This window comes from Schistocerca gregaria, chromosome 6, assembly GCF_023897955.1.
Source record: "Schistocerca gregaria isolate iqSchGreg1 chromosome 6, iqSchGreg1.2, whole genome shotgun sequence".
In the NCBI taxonomy this organism is placed as follows: domain Eukaryota; kingdom Metazoa; phylum Arthropoda; class Insecta; order Orthoptera; family Acrididae; genus Schistocerca; species Schistocerca gregaria.
The window spans coordinates 385,531,514-385,554,363 of record NC_064925.1 but is presented as its reverse complement, the minus strand read 5'-3'; the positions used below and the strand labels follow the sequence as shown (position 1 = coordinate 385,554,363).

General features: G+C 42.7%; 1 protein-coding gene across 1 annotated transcript in view; it reads right to left on the bottom strand.

The window, feature by feature from the left end:
• LOC126278893 (calbindin-32) overlaps positions 1–22,850 on the bottom strand; it is a 1,341,317-nt gene that overhangs the window by 659,741 nt on the left and 658,726 nt on the right. Inside the window, exon 2 of the mRNA XM_049979167.1 lies at positions 21,760–21,946. Coding sequence (XP_049835124.1) covers positions 21,760–21,946 — 187 coding nt within the window. The remainder of the gene's footprint in view (positions 1–21,759; positions 21,947–22,850) is intronic.

Here is a 22,850-nt window from a genome sequence, read left to right as displayed (position 1 = left end):
AACAGCAGAACGTACATATGTCGTGAAGAGTGTGCATTTCTATCTGCCGCCCAGAAAACAGTGCATATCACCCCTTTCCTCCCAAGAATACCGCTCTATTTCCCGTCCGGTCCACACCGTAACAAACACGAGTTTGTCCCCGTCCGACGACACAGTGACGCAGCGTGAACCAGACTCCACAGTGTGCACTGGTGCGGACCTTTATGGAACACCTATCTGAAAGGCATTTGCAAAGCCAAACAACGCACTGACGTCTCAGCAAAGGGCGAACAATCTGTAGTGTTATCCAGTCTAGAATATCCACAACTCTGAAGACTGCAGCGTTTGCAAATAAAGGTCACGAAACTTTAACCCGAAGTTTCATATACCTTTCTATCCCAAAATATTTAAATCTTTGCCCTATAGACCTACCACGACGGCTCGGGTGACATGTTGTGTGCCTACCCTTTTGGCGGCTTGCGACGCTTTTAACGACGCCTAGAACAGTACGCTGGAGAATGCCGACATGGGTTGCTACGTGAAATATGCTTGTTATGACCATCTCTACCAGCTCTCTTATTTTCTACGTTCGATTCACTAACTATATATTAATGAACCGGTGTGATGATGCGGCGAATCCTCGAGATACGTCCAAGAGATTGAAAATGTGAGCTCTGGAGCGTTGATAAAGGGAGAGTTACAGGACCATTAACATATATAAATGACCTGGTGTAATGGTAGGCTGAGTCGTCGAGATGTGTCCAGGAAAGGGCGAAAGTAAGGCCTAGAGCGCTGAGAAAGACGGTGTTATTAGACCTGAATTTTCACAATGTGTGTAAATGAGCTGTTGCGTTGATCTGGTGGTGTATGGATCGTATCATCAACGTTTATCCTCCACTCGGCAGGTGTTAATAAACGGCGCAATGTAAGGAGCGGTCAAAAAGTTTCCGTTCGAAGGCCATACAGACCAGAAGCGGTATGCGAATCTGACAGAATAGCCTTGAGCATTGAGGCAATCATCCCAAGTTGAAGATACCAGTTTGTTAAAACGCCGCGACCTGCTGCGCGAAGAATTCCGTAACTGCCTGCTGCACATGCTCCTTCTAGGCCTCTTTTTAAAGGTCTGAAGGCGGGATAATCCCATTTAAAGAGATGAAGGCTATAGGTCGGGTGCTCGAGTGTCTATCAATTGAGTTGGCGTAACTTCTGCATCACGACATTTGCGAGACTCGCACTGCATTGCATATACTAGGTGCGACAATGAAGTAATGAAACTGATTTTCTTTGCAAGATGTGTCAACCCTGAGGGCTTGCGTAGGCACAGTGTCTTTCATTGTTGTGCTGTAATAAGTTAACACGTGTTTGTGTCTCTCGTCACGGAAATGGAACCCCAGAATATTGCGCACGTATACCATTTCTTTTTGCGCAAAATTAGGTGAAAAAGCGTCTACACCTTACGGTAAGCTTCAGAAGATTTTTGGGGAGAGTGTTATGTCAAGGGCTCAAGTTTTTCGTTGGCATAAAATGTTCAGTAAGGATAGAACGAATGTTGAAGATGAAGACCGCTGTGGATGACCATCAACCTCACGGACGGATTTCAACTTGGCCAGCGTACGTCAATTCGCACGGTCTGATCGAAGATTATCCGTGAAAATGATTACAGAAGAACTTAACATCAATCGAGAAACAGCTCGTCTAATAATAACTGGAGATCTTGGTATGAGAAAGATCTGTGTAAAAGTGGATCCCCAAAAATCTCAAACTACAAGAGTGAGAACAATGGAAAAATGTGGCATCCGATCTATTAGAGCAAACGGAAATCAATCCAGAATTGTTGAGCAGTGTTATCACTGATGATGAAAGTTCGTTTTTCAGTACAATCTAGAGACAAAACGCCAAAGTTCACAATAGTGCTCAAAGGGATCACCTAGCCCAAAAAAGCTCGCATTTCAAAGTCAAATGTGAAATGCATGCTTGTGTGCTTCTTTGATTCAAAGGGAATTGTTCATAAAGACTGGGTGCCTCGTGGACAAATAGTTATCCGACATTACTACAAAGAAATATTTAGAAAGACTTCGTAAAAGAGTTCTTCGTGTCCGCGCCAACATTGCTGATAATTGAATTCTGCATCAAGATAATGCACCATCCCGTACTGCTCTGTCAGTACAGCAATTTGTAACCTCAAAACAAATTTCAGTATTACCACCGCCACCTTATTCACCAGATATCATTCCGTGCGATTTTTTTTCTATTTGCAAGAGTCAAAACGGCGGTCAAGGGACACCATTTTCGAACAATACAAGATGTCCAAAAACCTGTGACGAGGGTCTTGGACGAGATTACAGAAGGTGAGTTCCAGAAATGTTACCATCAGTGCCAGAAGCGCTGGAAAAAAATGTGTGCAATCAGAAGGGAACTACTTGTTTGGTTCAGAATGAACAAGTGATGCTGTTACACCGTATTTTATTTCGTATGTTTTATGTTCCCCATGTGAGGCTTGGCGGAGGCGGAAGGTCCAGTTTCCATGTCCAGACGAAAAGGCCGTAGTCAGACATCTGTGGTCACGACTACTATAACAACGGACCAACAGGACCATCATAGCGCAATACAATTACTGAAATTATTTATTGCTGCTAATAAAAAGAAAGATTAAGCTCTCAACGATATGCGAAACTAGTGAGAAACATCTTCGGAACTACAGTGGTAGACATCTGGGGTTTTAGTTACACCATGTGATCAAAAATATCCGAACACCTGGCTGAAAATTCTTTATATGTCCGTGTCGCGCTCCATCCGTAGTGCTGCAATTCAATATGGTATTGGCCCACCCACAGCCTTGATGACAGCTTCCACTCTCGCAGGTATACGTTCAATCGGGTGCTGCAAGCTTTCTTATAGAATGGAAGCCCATTCTTCACGGAGCGCTGCACTGAGGAGCGGCATCGATGTTGGTCGGTGAGGTCTGGCATGAAAATGGCGTTCCAAAATACCCCTGTCAGGAAGGTCGCAGTTCGTAGTAATAGACAGCAAATCATCGAGTAAAACTGAAGTGATATCAGGTGTTCCCCAGGGAAGCGTCCTGGGACCTCTACTGTTCCTGATCTATATAAATGCCCTGGGTGACAATCTGAGCAGTTCTCTTAGACTGTTCGCAGATGATGCTGTAATTTACCGTCTAGTAAGGTCATCCGAAGACCAGTATCAGCTGCAAAGCGATTTAGAAAAGATTGCTATATGGTGTGTCAGGTGGCAGTTGACGCTAAATAACGAAACGTGTGAGATGATCCACATGAGTTCCAAAAGAAATCCGTTGGAATTCGATTACTCGCTAAATAGTACAATTCTCAAGGCTGTCAATTCAACTAAGTACCTGGGTGTTAAAATTACGAACAACTTCAGTTGGAAGGACCACATAGATAATATTGTCGGGAAGGTGAGCCAAAGGTTGCGTTTCATTGGCAGGACACTTAGAAGATGCAACAAGTCCACTAAAGAGACAGCGTACACTACACTCGTTCGTCCTCTGTTAGAATATTGCTGCGCGGTGTGGGATCCTTACCAGGTGGGATTGACGGAGGACATCGAAAGGGTGCAAAAAAGGGCAGCTCGTTTTGTATTATCGCGTTATAGGGGAGAGAGTGTGGCAGATATGATACACGAGTTGGGATGGAAGTCATTACAGCATAGACGTTTTTCGTCACGGCGAGACCTTTTTACGATATTTCAGTCACCAACTTTCTCTTCCGAATGCGAAAATATTTTGTTGAGCCCAACCTACATAGGTAGGAATGATCATCAAAATAAAATAAGAGAAATCAGAGCTCGAACAGAAAGGTTTAGGTGTTCGTTTTTCCCGCTCGCTGTTCGGGAGTGGAATAGTAGAGAGATAGTATGATTGTGGTTCGATGAACCCTCTGCCAAGCACTTAAATGTGAATTGCAGAGTAGTCATGAAGGTGTAGATGTAGATGAAACCTGATCTGTAGGATTCCGGTCAGGACTCTGTCCAGGCCAATCCGTTATAGGGATGTTATTGTTGTGTAACCACTCCGCCACAGCCGCACATTATGAACAGGCGGTCGATACTGTTAAAAGATGCAACGCCATCAACAGTGCGAAGCAAGAAGGTGTTTAAGACATCAATGTAGGCCTGTGCTGTAATAGTGACACGCAAAATAAAAGGGGTGCAAGCCCCCTCCATGAAAACCACGACCGCCCCATAACCCCACCGCCGCAAAATTTTACTTTTGACACTACACACGCTGATGACGTTCACCGTTTTTATGGGCAGGACACTTAGAAAATGTAGCATACCTACTAAGGAGATTGCCTACACTAGCCTTGTCCGTCCTCTTTTAGAATACTGCTGCGCGGTGTGGGATCCTTACCAGATAGGACTGATGGAGTACATCGAAAAAGTTCAAAGAAAGGCAGCACGTTTTGTATTACCGCGAAATATGAGAGAGAGTGTCACAGAAATGATACAGGATTAGCAGCTGGAAATTATTAAAAGAAAGGTATTTTTCGTTGCGACGGAATCTTCTCACGAAATTCCAGTCACCAACTTCCTCCTCCGAATGCGAAAATATTTTGTTGAGACAAACCTACATAGGAAGGAACGATCACCACGATAAAATAAGGGAAATCAGATCTCCTACGGAAAGATATAGGTGTTCATTCTTTCGCGCGCCATACGAGATTGGAATAATAGAGAATTGTGAAGGTGGTTTGATGAACCCTCTGCCAGGCACTTAAATGTGATTTGTAGTGTATCCATGTAGATGTAGATGTAGATGTAGTTGTAGTTGTATATTCGCCATACCCACACCCTGCCATCGGATCACCACATTGCGTGCCGTGATTCGTCACTCCACACAACACTTTTACACTGTTCAATCGCCCAATGTTTACGCTCCTTACACCAAGCGAGGAGTCGTTTGGCATTTACCGACATGATGTGTGGCTTATGAGCAGTCGCTTGACCATGAAATCCAAGTTTTCTAACCTCCATCGTAACTGTCATAGTAATTGCAGTGGATCATGATGCAGTTTGGAATTCCTGTGTGATGGTCTGGATAAACCCTCTTCAGCTGTCGGCGGTCTCTGTCAGTCAACAGACAATGTCAGCCTGTACGCTTTTGTGCTGTACGTGTCCCTTCACATTTCCACTTCACTATCAAATCGGAAACAGTGGACCTCGTGATGTTTAGGAGTGTGGAAATCTCCCGTACAGAAATATGACACAAGTGACACCCAAACACCTGACCACATACGAAGTGTAGTGAGTTTCGCTGAGCGCCCGTTTCTGATCTCTGGTGATGTCCAATGGCTAATGAGGTCGCTGATATAGAGCACCTGGCAGTAGTTGGCAGCACAATGCGCCTAATATGGAAAACTTACGGTTTTGGGAGTTTACGGGTACATTTTATCAGATAGTGTAGTTATTACAGAGGTAAAAGCTCGTAAACATCAGTGTAACGTATCCTGGAGTGGTGTACTAAGACGCCCATGCCACTGTACTGCTACAAGACAAATCCTAAGAATATAGAAATTGGAACCAAAAAGACTTATACTTACTACCTAATAACATACAAGATCGTAGAAAACATATAAGAAACCTGTAAAATATAGCGCAAAAAAGGAGTCTAGGTAAAATTCAAAAAGTCTGAGATGACGGTAACAGATGAACTAGTAATAAATCTCGTAACAGAAACAAAACACTAGGGAAACACTTTAGGTTCCAGGGAGAAATTATAATATAAAACTTGAATTAAAAACCTGCTTGGGAAGAAAGATCTGATAAAACGATAAAGGCTCAAAACTAATATGGACTACACACACTTGAAAAATGTGTCATTCAAAACAAAATTAAAACACTGCAAGACGGTGGTTCAGTCACAGGCAACACGCCAAAGTTAAATTCTTTAAGGTACCTCAGAGAAACGGAATCGACAAAATCGTCAAATCAGAGAGAAGAATAGCTAGAAAACGTGAAGAAGGAGAACTATGGAAGACAGTGCAAAATGAAGTGTTGTACAGGGAAATGGAGCCTATTACAAATAAAACGCGTAAGATTACGATTTTTTTGTTTTCCCACTTCATGAGGGCACCAGAAACCAGATTAATAAGAAGAGTTATAAACTCTGGAATCTGAAATAATTAGAATGGATCAAGAAACGTAGTGAAGATTTGGAACAACTAGAAATAAGATGGGATGATTTAGAAGACAGAATATAAAATTTCAACGAACTGAAAAACAAGAAAATAAGATTTGAATCGAAAACAAAAAAAAAGAGACAGAGTGAAAAGAGTAATTAAAGTTGAGGAGAGACGGAAAAGGTCATTTATACCCTTTGGTGTGAATGTCTCAAACTTCCCAGGTAACGAGTTGTATTATAAAATGTAGTAAGTCAGAAACACATATTTCGAGTTCGTGGATGGAGAAAAGAAAGGAAAGAAACAAGAAGGAAGATATAATTTGCTGTGTCCACGGAGAACTTTGAAATTTTTAGAACATTTATTTTAAAGTAATTGGCGTTTCAATGGATATTATAGAGCATCAACAGGGGGTTTCGGAAACATAGTTCTTTTGCCGAGCAGTCAGGAAATGCACATATCAAAACGTCGTAAAAGAAGAAAGACGAGAAAATAATAGAATTATTGGAGATAAAATAAAACAATATTTTTTTTGCAATCATGTAGAATCTTAACTTAAACTGTTAAAAGTATATAATAACTGACATTTCAATATAAATATACGAAGGCATAATACCTGTCCTCGAAAAGTACTTCCATGTTTCTATAAACAGCACGTCAGACTGTAAGAAAAAATTAAATTCGCATTTATTTCCATAGGGGCCTATTTAAAATAGGCTCACAAATATTGGTAATCACGCACAGAAGAGTTACAAAGTACCATATACATGTTTTATATTTATTTTTCAGAAATAAGATAAATATAGCAAATAAACAGCCAGTATCAAAGAAGGAGCAAATATTTTTATACTGTGAAAGTTAATATAGACCTGTGTAATCTGTATGAAAGTAGCCGTTTAATATTTTGTTAATTTTGATAATATTTACAGTCTCTGACGAAAACAATCATAATTCAGTTCCAGCGTTGGTGGAATTTCAGCGATTGGTGCGTAAATATTGTCAAATTCGTAACTCCAGAGTAAGGCACGTTTGTCAACCGTATTATTGTCCTTCCTCGCCTCGCACCCATAAAAAAAAGCAAATCGGGAAATGCAGAAAACTACACTACAAGTAAAGGTGAGAATTTACCGTATATCTTCTTCTGCTTTTTATGTCTGATCTTTTCTCGTGGCAAAAGACTTTTCGTTGGTTTTACACTTGGACATTTACACATGTTTTATGAGTGAAGTAGGACATTCGTAGAACAATCGATTCACGTTCGGGAATGGAGAACATTTATTCCATTCCTCATTTTTAGAAGTCTTCTCCAGAAATACAACTCCAATGTACGTCCACATGTGTGATCTATCTAATACACTGATAAACAATCTACGTGTATATATGTTTTGAAGTTAAGTACTATGTGGTCGTTTACATGCAGAATTCAAATATGAAAATTGTTTACCACTACCACGTCGTGTTTTAACGACACAGGAAAAAAGAACGATGAAATCTGACAAGAAGCAATGTTTCACAGTACAGGTGAAGGAAAAATATCCGAAACCTGTCAATTTGTAGTTATATAACATGAAATTTCTTTTTGTCAATCGTTATCCGTTTGTCTGTCTGCCCGTACGTTTGTTAAGAGCCCGGTTTCTGAGCAATGGGTAAAAGTATAGAACAAATCAAGTTGACATTTATGTCACATGCTACGGTCTAAATTGAGGCTTCTAAGTCAATGCATTCAAAAGATACGGCTATTAATAGTAAGTATTTTGATACTCTCAGCCGGCCGGAGTGGCCGAGCGGTTCGAGGCGCTTCAGCCTGGGACCGCGCCCCCGCTACGGTCGCAAGTTCGAATCCTGCCTCGGGCATGGATGTGTGTGTAGTCCTTAGGTTAGTTAGGTTTAAGTAGTTCTAAGTTCTAGGGGACTGATGACCTCAGAAGTTAAGTCCCATAGTGCTCAGAGCCATTTGAACCATTTGACACTCTCAGACTCACTCCTCAATCGGCGATTTTCCGTTGACGTAGAATCAAGAAATTTGGCAGAAGACAAGGTTTCACAGTACAGGTAAAAAAAAATTCCTATAATTTTTAGTTTTTGACGATATCACAGGAAGAAATATTTCTTTTGTCGTTCATTACCTGACTTTAAAATTGAAACTCTAATGTCGACAACGGGGCAAAAATTCTCGATTCCTACTCGCACCTGGCCAATTTTTCTTTTCTTTTTCTTGTTCTAGTTTTGGAGTTGATCTCAGAAGGAACTCACTTATTTCTTCATTGATTATGAGTGACTGGTGGAATATGACGTAGTGCTTAGAATGACATAATGGGGAAGAGGGGAAGCTATATTTACTGAGGTGTGAATAGTTGAATGTTAGAACGGAAGTAGAGATTTCGTGGGTCCAGCGTGGTTTAATCTGTCGACTCCATATCTAGCGTATTGCTCTTTGAGTCTGTCCTATAGTTTCTTCCTGTTGAGAGTTTCATAAAATGAAGTACAGAAGTCACTGTCATATGGTAGGTCTCCTGCTATTCGTAGCGTCGTCCTATCAGTAAACGTCACATTCTTCGTTTGACTGGGTGATATTACCCATGGTTGCATCCCATATTCAAGTATAGGGCGAACGCGTATGTTATATGTTAACACTGACACTGTTTCTTTCTATGCCACTGGCTAGCAAACGAAGCGTTTTCATAGTTAGCGCCGAAGCGAAACTAGAAAAAGTAAGAGGCCATGGTTGTTCGATATTTAGTTTCGGCACAATAATTGCAGGCACGAGACACACGTGAGCAACCTTCTAATTACCACAGCTGGAAGATTTCAGAGTTCGATGGACAGCTGTGCTGATTTTAAGGCTACCATGACTGCTTTGTAGTAAGCGTTGCTCTGCGAGGTACCTAATACTTTTGAGTAGGTTTTGTTCACTCCGATATGTGAACTTTGTGAGATAAATGTCAGTAACCTGAGTATGTTTCTGACTCAGGCGCGCGGGGTAGCCACGCGGTCTTTGGCGCCTTATCACGGTCCGCGGTGCCCCGTCGGAGTTTCGAGTCCTCCCTCGGGTATAGGTGTGTATGTTGTCCTTAGCGTAAGTTAGTTTAAGCTAGATCAACTAGTGCTTAAGCGTAGGGACCGATGACCTCAGCAGTTTGGTCCCATAAGACCTTACCCAAATTTCCAAAGTTTCTGACTCTTAGTTCACAAATGGGTTGCGGATTAGCTCCTAGTATTCCGATGCTATTATCCCGCAAGCTGCTCATACAAATGCCTTATGGGTAGTTTGGACTTCATGGCTAGTTAACCGTCTCTTAGGTACAATATGATGATCTGTGCCATTGCTTCTGATGTTATTTGCTTATGAGAGTTGTGACCCTCAACTATTGGAGAGTGTCTCATTTCTTCTGCCTCTCCCGCTTTTCTCTCGTTCCCCGCATGTTAGAACTGTACACATGGTAGCGATCCCATATGGACAGTGCTCATCATTTGATATTGTGTTGTGTGTAGGTCAGTGCTGGTTAAACTTAACCAACTTTGTTTCGACGAGGAAGTCTTGTGCACAGTGCAGTAACTTGCGATTGTAAGTCTTGGTTAGTACAGCGTTGTGCGTAGTTGTGACTGCATTACGCAGGAGCTCAGTGAATTCGAACTTGGGCAAGTTTTTGGTGGTAGCATGGTTTGTTCTTCCGCATCCAAGATAGCCGAAGTGTTTTGATACTCGTCATCCTAAGAACAACACTAAATTACTACACTGATGGAAAGAATCGCAACACAAAAAATAATTCATGTAGACTACTGAAATTTCCGCAATACATTCAACTAGACAACGTATTTAAGTGATTGACATTGGAAGACGAGAAGTTAACGTACGCGCGAGATAAGCCACTGGAAATGTGAAGTGCTGCTACATTAATGCTCGGTGTTGCCGCTAGAATGCTCAATGCTAGCATGCAAACGCGCATGCATTGTCATACAGGTGCCGAATGTCAGCTTGTGGCACGGAGCTCCATGGCGGTAGCATTTCGTGGATGTTCAAAAATGTGTGTGAAGTCTTATGGGACTTAAATGCTCAGGTCATCAGTCCCTAAGCTTACACACTACTTAACCTAAATTATCCTAAGGACAGGCACACATACCCATGCGCGAGGGAGGACTCGAACCTCCTCCGGTATCAGCCTGTTCGTGGATGATGCTGAAGCTGTCGTCCGATGATGTCCCACATGTGCTCGATTGGAGACAGAACTGGTGATCGAGCAGGCCAAGGCAACTTCTGTAGAATACGCTGGGTTGCAGTAGTGGTGTGTGGCCGTGCTTTATCCAGTTGGAAAACACCCTCTTGGAATGCTGTTCATGAAAGGCAGCACAACTGATCGAATCACAAGACTGACGTACAAATTTGCAGTCAGTGTACGTGGTATAACTACGAAAGTGCTTCTGGTGTCATAAGGAATTGCATTCCAGGTGTAGGTCTAGTATGTTTAACATGCAGGCAGGTCGGCTGCAAGCCCTCAGCTCGTCTCCTCACAACCTATACGAAGCCGTCATTGACACTGAGGCAGACCAGCAGTCATTAAAGAATGCAACAGACATCAACCCGTTCCTCCAATGTGCTCTGGCTTGACAACACTGAAGTCGCAAATGGCCTTGGCCGTATTCGTGGTTTTTGGACAGTGGAATGCACAGGGCGTGTCGCTCGGAGTTGACCTAGAAGTAACCTCTTTGTAACAGTTCGTCGTATTGCGAAATGTTGCTCAAATTGCTGCTGCAGATGCAGTACAATGCGCCCCATCCTACGCCGAACACGATGGTCCACCCTCGCGGTAATACCATGTGGCCGTCCGTATCCCGGTCTACTTGCGACCATCGATTCTCGTGACCGCCGCTGTCAGCACTCATGTACAGTGACAACATTCCTACCAAGCCTTTCTGCAGCATCGCAGAAGGGAAATCGAGCTTCTCACAGCCCTATTACACGACCTCTTTCAAGCTCAGTGAGGTGATGATAATGGCGTCTTTGTAACCTTAAAGACATACTTGACTAACATCAAGCAGCAAAGATAACTAACGCTCATGTCGTTACAGCGTGTATTTAAAGAAAACTCGATTTTTATCCTCATAGTTGCGCTACCAGCGCAACTCTTATGTGACTGGCGCGAAATAGAAACAGCCTACCAACTTTCATTTACGTCGCACAACTCATTTTTGGTGCAGCGATTTTTGTCCGTCAGTGTATATCTAATGTGGATTGAGAATGTTATTTCTGTAATTATTACATTTTCCTCTATAATCAATTAAGAACATAGTAGATGCTCCCTCTCCCCTTCTCAATTCAGATATACAGAGTGGTCCAAAAACTGCATCCACTGTTTAAATGTCCATAAGTTGCAAACTAATTGACTGAGTTGTCTCATTTTTGGTGAAAGTGTAGCTTAAAGTCCAACTTAAAGATATCACTGTAGGTGTTCGAAATGGTCACCATTAACATCCACGCAAAAACGATGCCGCCGAATTGCAACACGAAGTACTGACTGCAACGTGTTCAGTTTGACATTTGCACATCAATGTAGAATGGATTTCCTAAGTTCATCCAATGTGCGTGGCTTTTGTCAATAAACGACGTCCTTTAGTATTCACCACAGGTAAAAGTCCAGAGGAGTTAGGTCTGGGGAACGTGGTGGATACTCCAAAGCACCTCTACGGCCCATCCATCTTCCTGGAAGATTTTCGTCGAGATACGCCCCAACACGATTTTGGTAGTGGGCTGGGGCACCATCTAGTTGAAAGTAAACTCTTCCGTCTCCATACAAGTTCCGGATGGTAGGTAAAATGGATGTCTCAAGATTCTGAAGGTACACCTCACCGGTAACTGTGCCGTCATAGAAGAATGGCCCAATCAAGCCCCGGTAAGACAACCCACATCACACATTTACTCTTGGCAAATTCACGGCTTTGTCTACATGGACGTTCGGATTTTCGGCGGCCCAGTAGATGCAATTGTGGCGAATTACTATACCATTGAGTTTAAACTGTGCCTCATCAGACCACACAATCATCTCTACAAACTCTTCATCGTCGCGCACCATGTTAGTAAACCACTCGCAGTGCTCCAGTCTACAATCTGGGTCGTCCTTGTTCATTGCGTGTAGCAATCGTGGGATGTAGCACTTCCACTTTGCTGTCTTCAAAATTCGCCGAACACTGGAGCAACTCACTTCAGTTTCACGGGCACACTGTCTCACAGACTTCTGTGGTGAGCGAGTGAATTCTAGTAACACACGATGGGAGTTACCTGGACTTGTTGCTGTCACAGCTCGTCCATATCGTTGTTTGTGTACATCTTTAACACAGCCTTCGGCTTCAAATTTGTCTCGAATGCGACGAACGTGCCGGTGGCTCTGTTCGATACTTATTTTTTCATTGCCGTTGAACCTCAATAATATTTTCGTACTTAAAATACCACTTCCAAACTGACTTCCTTTCATCGAATGTAAGCCTTCCGCCAGTCATGTTTACTCGAGTAACTAGGTGCAACTAAGAACAAAACAATGACTATGTGGCGACTGTCATCTGACAAAACAAAACAAAACGCAATACAGCGCTTGTGTGGCGATTGCCGGAACTACAAACAATTACACTACCAAAGATGAGACAACTCCGTCAGTTAGTTTGCGAGTTGTGGACTTTCAAACAGTGGATACATTTTTTCGGACCCTAGGTGATGTTTATCATTTACGGTTGTTGACAGTGCGTCACCGGTATGGGAAAGATCTGCTTTTTCCTCATGACAGCTCTCGTAGTAATGTAATCCAGTTAATTACACTACCAAAGATGAGACAACTCCGTCAGTTAGTTTGCGAGTTATGGACTTTCAAACAGTGGATACATTTTTTCGGACCCTAGGTGATGTTTATCATTTACGGATGTTGACAGTGCGTCACCGGTATGGGAAAGATCTGCTTTTTCCTCATGACAGCTCTCGTAGTAATGTAATCCAGTTCGGCAACGACTTCCTCTTCTGACAACCCTTTTAGCCGTAAACTGACAGATGTACGTGGTCTAACCTAGAGAGGACACTTCGAGGAATACTGTCACACTGGGCATTGTAAGCACTCAGCGGTTCACGACTGGAATGCCACTGACGATACAGGTTTAGTTTAATCTGCAATAGAGTTGTGGCTACACTTAGCGATCCCATATGATCAACTGAGTATCGACAAAGAGGCTTTCTTGATATACAGAGGTTAGATAACACTGCGAGAAAAGCATGCTTGTATATAAATGCACATGGTTGCCAAGCCAGCAGGTTGATTTGTTGTATTTGACCAGGAACGGCACCTGAGCACTGTGTTTGATAGGTTGCAAGGGTCTGTCGTTGCCAGTACGGTGTTGTGTACAGTTGTGAGTGTATTATGTGGGAGCTGTGTGAATTCGAACCTGGGAAAATTGTTGGTGCCCGTATGATAGCTGAACTGTTTCATGTTCCAACAGGCACTTTATCGAAGATTTATACTTTATACGAATAACGCGGGAAAGCATCATCCGCTAAGTCGCAACACTGGTGAAAGTGAGACGATCATTGAGTGTGACTGTGACGAAAAATGAGACAGGAGAGCTGAGAAAGTCACTACAGAAAGGAACGTGGCAACCGCGATCTCTGTGAGCACAAAAACAACACGAAGATCGAAACAGCCGGACGAACAGGAATTCCAAAACCACTCATCACTGACAGAAATGCCCGTAAGAAGAAAACTTGATGCTGAAGCCACAAAATCTAGATTGTGGGAAAATGACATTTGATTGGATGAGTTTAGTTTCACACGATTCCCAATGCCTGACTGAGTCAAAGAATGAAACACAGTGGTGATTCGGTGACGGTTTGGGACATGTTGTGGTATTTAATGGGCCCCACGATTACTGTCATTATTGTCAAGGATTACCTCACCATTTAGGCTGATCTGGTGCTTGGCATAATACTGTGTTTGTTTCCAACAGGTGATGCTGTGATCCAGGACACACAGCTTGCAACGATCAGGACTGCTTTCGTGAACACAACCGTGCATCGTCACGTCTCCTCTGGCGTGGTCACCAGTCACCATATCTCAATAGTAATGGGAGTCTGTTGTCTACTTCAGAGAGAAGGGTGCATGATCACTGGGCACCTCCATAATCGATACCTGGACTTGCTTCCGTCTTGCAGGACGAATGGTGTAACAAACCCTTGACAAGCACAAAGGACCCATATTTATCCATTCCGTGACAAGTGGAAGCTATTTTGAATGCGAACCGTCTTCTACGATGTAGTAGGGATGGTAATGTGTTTTTGGTGTTTACATATTTTTGTCCACAGCATTGTTTTTCCATAATTGGTCAACCGAAAGCAAAGATGTTGTTGTTGTTGTTGTTGTTGTTGTAGTCTTCCGTCCAAAGATGGTTTTGATTCACCTCTTCATGCTACTCTATCCTGTGCAAGCCTCTTCTTTTCCGAGTACATACCGCAACCTACATCCTTCTGCATCTGATTACTGTAACCATCTCTTTGTTCCTCTCTCCGATTTTTACCCCCCACGCTACCCTCCAGTACTAAACTGGTGACCCGTTGATGCCTCAGAATGTCTCCTACAGCAGATCCCTTCTTTTAGTCATGTTGTACCACAAATTCCTCGTCTTCTCAGTTCTGTTCAGTACTTCCTCATTAGTTAGGTGATCTGCCCATTTAATCTTCAGCATTCTTCTGTAGTACCACATTTCAAAGGCTCCTATTCGCTTCTTGTCTAAACCATTTACCGTCAATGTTTCACTTCCATACATGGCTAGACTCCACACAAATACTTTCAGAGTCAATGGTGGGATTTACACTAAAACTGTAAGTAGTTTGTTTAGGTTTTTATGTTGGTAACGTCACGTAGTGCTCTGTATGAAAATCACTGACTGTGCTGTGTGCAATCTGTGGCTGGTTTGCATTGCTCGAATATTTGCCATTGTAGTATTGGGCAGTTGGATGTGAACAGTGCGTAGCGCTGCGCAGTTGGAGGTGAGCCGCCAGCAGTGGTGGATGTGGGGAGAGAGATGGCAGAATTTTAAGAGCGGACGATCTGGAAGTGTGTCCGCCAGAAAAAGGAAATTTGTAAGACTGGATGTCATGAACTGATATATATATATATATTATGACTTTTGAACACTATTAAGGTTGGTTTGTTCTCTTCCAAAATGTTTCATTTGCTAACTATGCCTATCAGTAGTTAGTGCCTTAGAATCTTTTATTTACCTGGCAGTATTGGCGCTCGCTGTATTGCAGTAGTTCGAGTAACGAAGATTTTTGTGAGAAGAATGATTCATGAAAGGTATAGTTTATTGTCAGTCAGGGCTATTCTTTTGTGGGGATTATTAAAAGTCAGTCTGCGTTGCTCTAAAAATGTTGTGTGTCAGTTTAGTGTTGATCAGAATAAGTAAAGAGAGAAATGTCTGAGTACGTTCAGTTCTGCTCAGCTGTTTGGAAACCAAATTACGAAAGAGGTTTATCAGCACAGTAATTCATTAATTTTTCCAAGGGGACGTTTCAAAACATACACAAACAAATGACAACAAATACACAAAATATAAATACGGTATCTTTCAATGGTTTTGTTGAAAATTGAAAGATGGTATTCATATTCTGAGAGATTGATGGTGCCTAGAAAATCAATGCGTGGCTCTTCAGTTCTGATGGAAATCTATCAGCAACAAATAGCGTACGCGGGAATAGTGTCAATAAAGAGAAACGGCGCTGAGAATCCCTCGCAGCTATTGGAAACGGAGCGAGCGAGCGTGCGCCCACACACACGCAAGCAAGCACGCACGCACACACACACACACACACACACACACACACACACACACACACCTTCAGCTGGGCGGGTATAGGCACCGGCTGTGTGTAGCCAGCCGCCCCCGGCTCCCCCAGCATCAACACGGGGCGACGAACGCCGTAGAACGACGTGCCAAATAAGCAGCGGCGCCCCGCCTCCAGCTCCACCCTACCGCCGCCTCCACCGCTGTGTGGGTAGCGTCTGACGCTCACCTCCCACGCGCAACAGTTTTCAATCCTGGCTCAGAACCGCCTCACCACCTGAATTCACAGCTCGCCGGTTTATTTTACCATCAGTGATTACTTCGTCTCAGGGGAAGTGTGGATCGCCCCTGCTTGCACTCGCATGGACACACGCTACACGAGATGGCGGAAAGAGATGGGATGACGAGTGGATAAAATGGTTTATTCCAAAGAGTGTTTGTTGTTTTACCTTTTTATGAAGTCTTACATGTAAACCACAATTGGATAGGAGTATCATTTTCGTGATTCAGAGATAAGTAAATAGGATAACCTTATCCGTTATGTGATGCTGTATGTAGGACGCGTGAATAGCCATCAATTCATTTTAATTACAAATAACTGCGACCAATCATGTATCAATTATTTGTTCACCTCCAGTATGTAGTTTTCGATCCTTTTCAAGCTCATCTTCGGAAGGGCCATGCAAAATCGCATATTTATTTTCGGAGCGTGATGATGGGTACAGGCTATATCACAAGAAGACATGAAACATTTTAATGTTCCGCAACGGTGATAGCTACCTGGCGAGTTGTGCTAAACAAAAAATGTATTCACTTAGTGCAGGATTATGCGCAGTATTGTCGTTAATACCCAGATGGCAGCGTCAAATTCCCCAGCTGTTAGTCGTACAGTTCTTCGAAATGGTTCAAATGGCTCCGAGCACTATGGAACTTAACATCTGAGGTCATCAATCCCTTAGAACTTAGAACTACTTAAACCTAACTAACCTAAGGACATCACACACATCCATGCCCGAGGCAGGATTCGAACCTGCGACCGTAGCGGTCGCGCGGTTCCAGACTGAAGTGCCTAGAACCGCTCGGTCACATCGGTCGGCTTGTACAGTTCTTCACTATTCACAGTAAACACTGTCACTATAAATCCGCCAGAATCCAGACTTTAATGGAGAAAAGTTCTCAGTCTTAAGGTTTTCTTATTGAAAATCACTCTATCAATTTACTGGGGTTGGTAGTGTGCCGATGCTACTTGTGCGTACTCTCGCCGTACCAGCAGCGGTGAATCGAATGTAAAGACAACTGGCGTCGATGGGCAGCGTCAACAAACATTTTGTTTCTAATAAAAGTTGTTCCTTAAGGCGTTATCACCACCCCTAGGCGTTTGACACAAGGACTTTGAAACTTGTACACCTAGAGGGTGTTTGTTTTCACGTGTGACAACTAAATATCTCGAAAACGAAGCATTGCACGAAAAAAAAAAAATGCTCTAGTTGAAAAGTTAATATTAGTGAAGGGGACATCTGTCTGCGCTACAGCTGCCCATCTATAAACCAACCCTTGTGCGTGGGCGGGATCAACTTCGTATTTTCAAATGGTAACCCCCTCAATTTTTATTGTCTATTCGGATTCAACGCCAAAGATACGTACTGTTTACCCAAAACTATTCCATTCTATTCATGGTAGATGGCACTGTAATCGGCAGTTATCAAGTGTGCCTGTTTTTGCAATTAAGAGCCAACGTATTTGATTGTAAATTTAATGTACGATGTAAAGATAAACCTTCGTGTTCTCGCTGTTGATATTTATGGTCGAAATGTACTTCTCTGTGAGGGTACCTATATCGTCGGGGAATTGAACGGGTGTAAAACGTTCCGATCGTTTTTCAGAGAGACAACTACTGTTGTCATTTAGTTGTGTGCGCAGCAGTGAAAGTGACTTCATCCACCGTGATAAAATGTAACACTAGGTGAGAAACTTGACATGGCCCGGAAATTTGTTTATTGTTGTTCCGGAGACTTCAAATACATGGTGTTTATTTTTTGACTTATGAAACTTCTTTGTGTACAACGTTTCAAGTAGTATGATTGGGGACATGAGCGAAGGGCTTGTTTGTTTCACTAACTCGTGAGAAAATCACATAGAGTTGGCCATACGAATCCCAAACGACACGCCGGCAACACGCGGCGTCTAGCCTTGTGCTTTCCTTACGGCCAAGGCGTAACATGAGCTCACCGGGAACTGTACACGTTTAAGCGAAATGGTAAAGTGTTAAGAATAAGCGGGTTTCGGGATATAAAAAAATCACTCAACTGCACCATTTCCCTTTAGAATTTCCGCTCGTGTGATGTTACGTGGGAGCGAAGTACATCGCGCCTGCCTTCAGAGTGAATTCCAAAGAATATGTCGAAGCTTCATGTTCTCGGGACGCAGCAAGACACCCCTTATGGTCTTCGTTAGAGGCCTGAGACCATATACTCCTCAGTTCTGGTGTATTCAGAAAGACTAGACCATACTGTAAGCATTTTCTTTGTAATCAAAACGAAATAAAAATGCAATGAGTAGACACCCAATTACGAGGTCTATTCAGAAAGTAAGGAACGATAGGTCGCGAAATGGAAACCACAGTGAAAATCCGATGAAGTTTTGCACAGGTGTATTGGGCAGTGTCTCTAGTATGCCCGTCGATGGCGTTACGTCGTTCCTTTTAGTTCTGAGCACAAAGGGAGCACATAAAGATACCTAGAATAATAGTGTCTCCCTCCAAGTACGAGGGCCTGGTCAGAAATTTCACCTGAAGCAATGCAGCCAACATTACATAACTGTCATGGGCTTTCTTCTTCAAGACAATTCTCAGCCGAATTCTGTAGGGGTAATGAAGATGCTCCTGCATCGTTTTCAGTTAGAAATGATTGATTACCAACAATACAGCCCGTGATTGTCTCCCTCTGAGCTTCATCTCTGCTCACATGACCCGCTGGCTATGAAAACATTTTGGCATAGACAACGAGCTGTAGGCCAGCGTAGAGAATTGGCGGACACCACTGGCGTGTGCTTTCTGTAACTAGGGTATTGGAAAGTTGGTACAACGCTACGAAAAACGCCTAAGTCGGATTGGCGACATTACAGAAATCGGAGCTCTCATGGAAAGATTTAAGTGTTCTTTTTTTTTTCCAAGCCCTGTTCGAGAGTGGAAAGGTAGAGAAATAGTCGGAAGGGGGTTCGATGAGCCGTCTGTCAGTCACTTAAACACGAATTACTGAGTAGACATGTCGGTGGAGATGTAGATCTCCAACCGGTTAAGGGAATGTTGTTATGCTAACAAGATGGAGCACTCCTACGTTATGGAGCAACTGTGACAAACTTCCCAAATGAAAACATTAATTAATGGTTTGGCAAACGGGGTACTATCGAAAGCCCTGAAGGATCCCCATATATCACACCGACGTATTTTCCAATGAGTCGTATATTAAAAATTTAATTTATTCCGTCAAGATTTGTGATTTTGACAGTTGAAGGAACGAATGGAATCAGAATTTTAAAACCTACAACCCTGAAGATTTGTGACGCATATTGTAAGATAATGTTGAAAAGAAGCAACGTTTGGTTAGAACCGCGTGGAAACCACTCTGAGCAACTTTTGGTGATGCATTGAACTCTACATGTACTTCTGTTTCAATAATAAATTTGTGTTTCCCTCTTTTTCGCAACTGACTTACGGCCCAACCTGTACAGTCGTACAGTCGTGGTAAGAAATTTTAGAAGAAACACCAAAGCGTAAAGTCTCGCCAGAAGCGACTCGCTTTCGAGCCAGCTGAAGTTTAGGTTTCGGTCTACTGAATTCCATACTGAATTAATTGTATTACAGCATGTTCATGTTGGCCGAGCATATTACAACAGTACAATTACACGTAAGATACGTGTAAGAAGATTCACAAGTTGTGCAGGCGTGTAGTGCGGCAGACTGCTGAAGTATATCATTCCACAATGTCACCTTCTTGGTGGAGACCAGAGTAGTTACTGTGCTGAAGTCGCAGTATTAACCCTAGCAATACTAACATATGTTCAATAACGCGCATTACCATGGAAGGGTAGGGAGGTGCGAGAAGACAGTGGGTAATCCCAAAAGTAAGGTCTCCCAATTTTAATAAGTACATAGATCTGCTTATTTCTACAATAGTGTACATCAGATTACAGCTTGAACATTTAGCTATTTTTCGACATAATTACCATTTCTGTTTATGCATTTTTGTAGACGCTGTGGCAGTTTTGTATGCCCATGTCATACCAGCTCGCCGCCATGCTGTTCACAAAGTTATGAACCTCTTCTTTCACCTCGTCGTCGGGGCTGAATCGCTGGGACCACAATTAACGGTTACAGGTACTGCGAGAGACTGAAAAAAATCAAACTGGCAATTCAGAACCGGAGAAGAGGAATGTTAAGCAAGTCCGTACCCATTCTCCATGAGAACGCTCGCCCACACATCGCTCGGCAAACCCTTGCTCTCCTGCAACAGTCTCAGCGAAACTTAGTCACCCACCCACCCTATAGTTCTGACTTGGCGCCCAGTGACTATAACCTGTTCCCTAGGTTAAAAGAACATTTGGCCGGAAACCGATTCAGCTCCGACGACGAGGTGAAAGAAGAGGTTCGTAACTTTCTGAAAAGCATGGCGGCGAGGTGGTATGACACGGGCATACAAAAACTGCCACAGCGTCTACAAAAATGCATCGACATAAATGGTGATTATGTAGAAAAATAGCTAAATGTTCAAGCTGTGAATTGATGTAAACCATTGTAGAAATAAACAGGTCTATGCACTTATAAAAAAAAGGAGACCTTACTTTTGGGGTTACCGTCGTACTTTACGCCCACCATTGAACAGTTTTAAAAAATTCATTAAGTGTTATTGATTTATTTCAGCTACATGTTTTTTTAAAGAGGCACTGATGTCTAAGTAATGTCCTGAACCTCAAAACAGTGTATGGCATTCACTGTGAAAGTGACATCTAGTACTAATACATAAATTTTTGGGTTAAGTCTTACTGAAAAATTGAAAAGATTAATGGAATCTGGAAGAAGAATTCATTAAAAAACAATATTATTTTCAAAATTTTACAATTTACTTTAATTTATTAGATTACAATATTTTCAAAAGGTCGGAATGAAGTACCGCCCCCGCCCTTCCCTACCCCTTAGCATTGGTGGGGGTGGTTATCAGTTGTAATCTCTAGCCCCACTCAGTTTTCTGGACTCATAACTGAGTAGGGGGTAATTTATTAGAAGTCTGATCTAAAATGTGAATCTTGTAGTGCAGGCTATAAAGACGATTGCTTGAGTTAGAAGCACGAGTTATGCCATTCTGTGAACGAGTAATTCACAATTGTATGACTGACTACTGCACGAGATTAATAAATGATCGTCATCCTTTATGGTAAGATAACCCAAAATTCTCGTCTCAGTTGGTATTTCACATGGATTCTGATTCATGTTTTGCCAATATTTACGCCATCTATTGACGATTGTCGACTTGCGGCAAAAACCAATAGAGGCTGAAGAAACGTCGGTGACGATTTGTAATTCATACGTTCACAACTAAACTAACTGGACGATAATTACTACAATCACCAGCTGAAGAGTAAGAGCCCATGGCACTACTCTGAACTCTGTACCAACCAATGAAAGTAACAAGCTTTTTTACCTTGAAACAACAAGTAAATGTCTCGGAATCGCTTAACTTCTAAGGGTTTTTCAGATAACTGAAGTAATTAGTGAAGAATTATCATAGTGCAGTGAGGCGAGGTGTCGGCGACTTACCGTCTTTGTCGTAATGGCTCCAGACTTCCATGAACTGGTTGGCGGACAGCTTCTTGAGCTCCCGGCTGTCGGGGTCGCGGAACTGCCTCATGAAGTTGGTGGCGCGCTCCAGGTTGAGCTTCTTGGCTTTGGCAGCGGCGGCGGCTGCGGCGGCGTCTGACGCGCTCATGGCGGAGGGCGCGGTCGTCTGCGGAACACGGAGAGACAGAGGGAACGCTGAGTGAAAGTGACAAAGTTGGTGAAATAAATTAATTTGAAAGCTCTCGGGTTTTCGGCCCGTAATGCCCCAGCATAATGTAAGTTAGGAGTCATTTTGTTTCTCAATCAGAATTTGACACAACTTCTTAATTTCCAGGGAATTTTTCGATGAAGTGCACTTTAATCAAGAACTTCAATGCCTGTAACCTCATAACGTAACTACTGTACTCAATGCGATACGATACGATGATGATGTGGATCATATGTGGGTTGAGCGCAACGTAGATGTAACCACAAGCAAATATAAAAAGCATCCTAAGAACACACCCACTCACAAATAACTGCGAAGACTACAAAGAGGAGATTGTTATATCTTGTTACACTTTTAGAATTTCGCTTCCAAAGAAAAACACGACATACCACGAAGGAATTATCAGAATCGGATGGAAATCGGTGTATGCGATGTAAGAGTACAGACAAACAAATGATTACAATTTGGCATAAACTGGATGAAGAGAAAGAGGTAAAAAAAACTGAGAATGTCAATAATGTGTTGGTCCACCTCTGGACTTCCCGCAAGCAGTTCTTAGGGTTGGCACCGATTGATAAAGTTGTTGGATGTCCTCCTGAGGACATCAAAAATATATTCAAATGTGTGTGAAATCTTATGGGACTTAACTGCTAAGGTCATCAGTTCCTAAGCTTACACACTACATAACCTAAACTATCCTAAGGACAAATACACAAGCCCATGCTCGAGGGAGGACTCGAATTTCCGCCGGGACCAGACGCACCGTCCATGACTGCAGCGCTGAGGACATCGAGCAAACTCTGACCAGTAGAGATGAATCGTCAAAATTCTCAGTCGATTGGAATTCCCTGTCGATAATGCT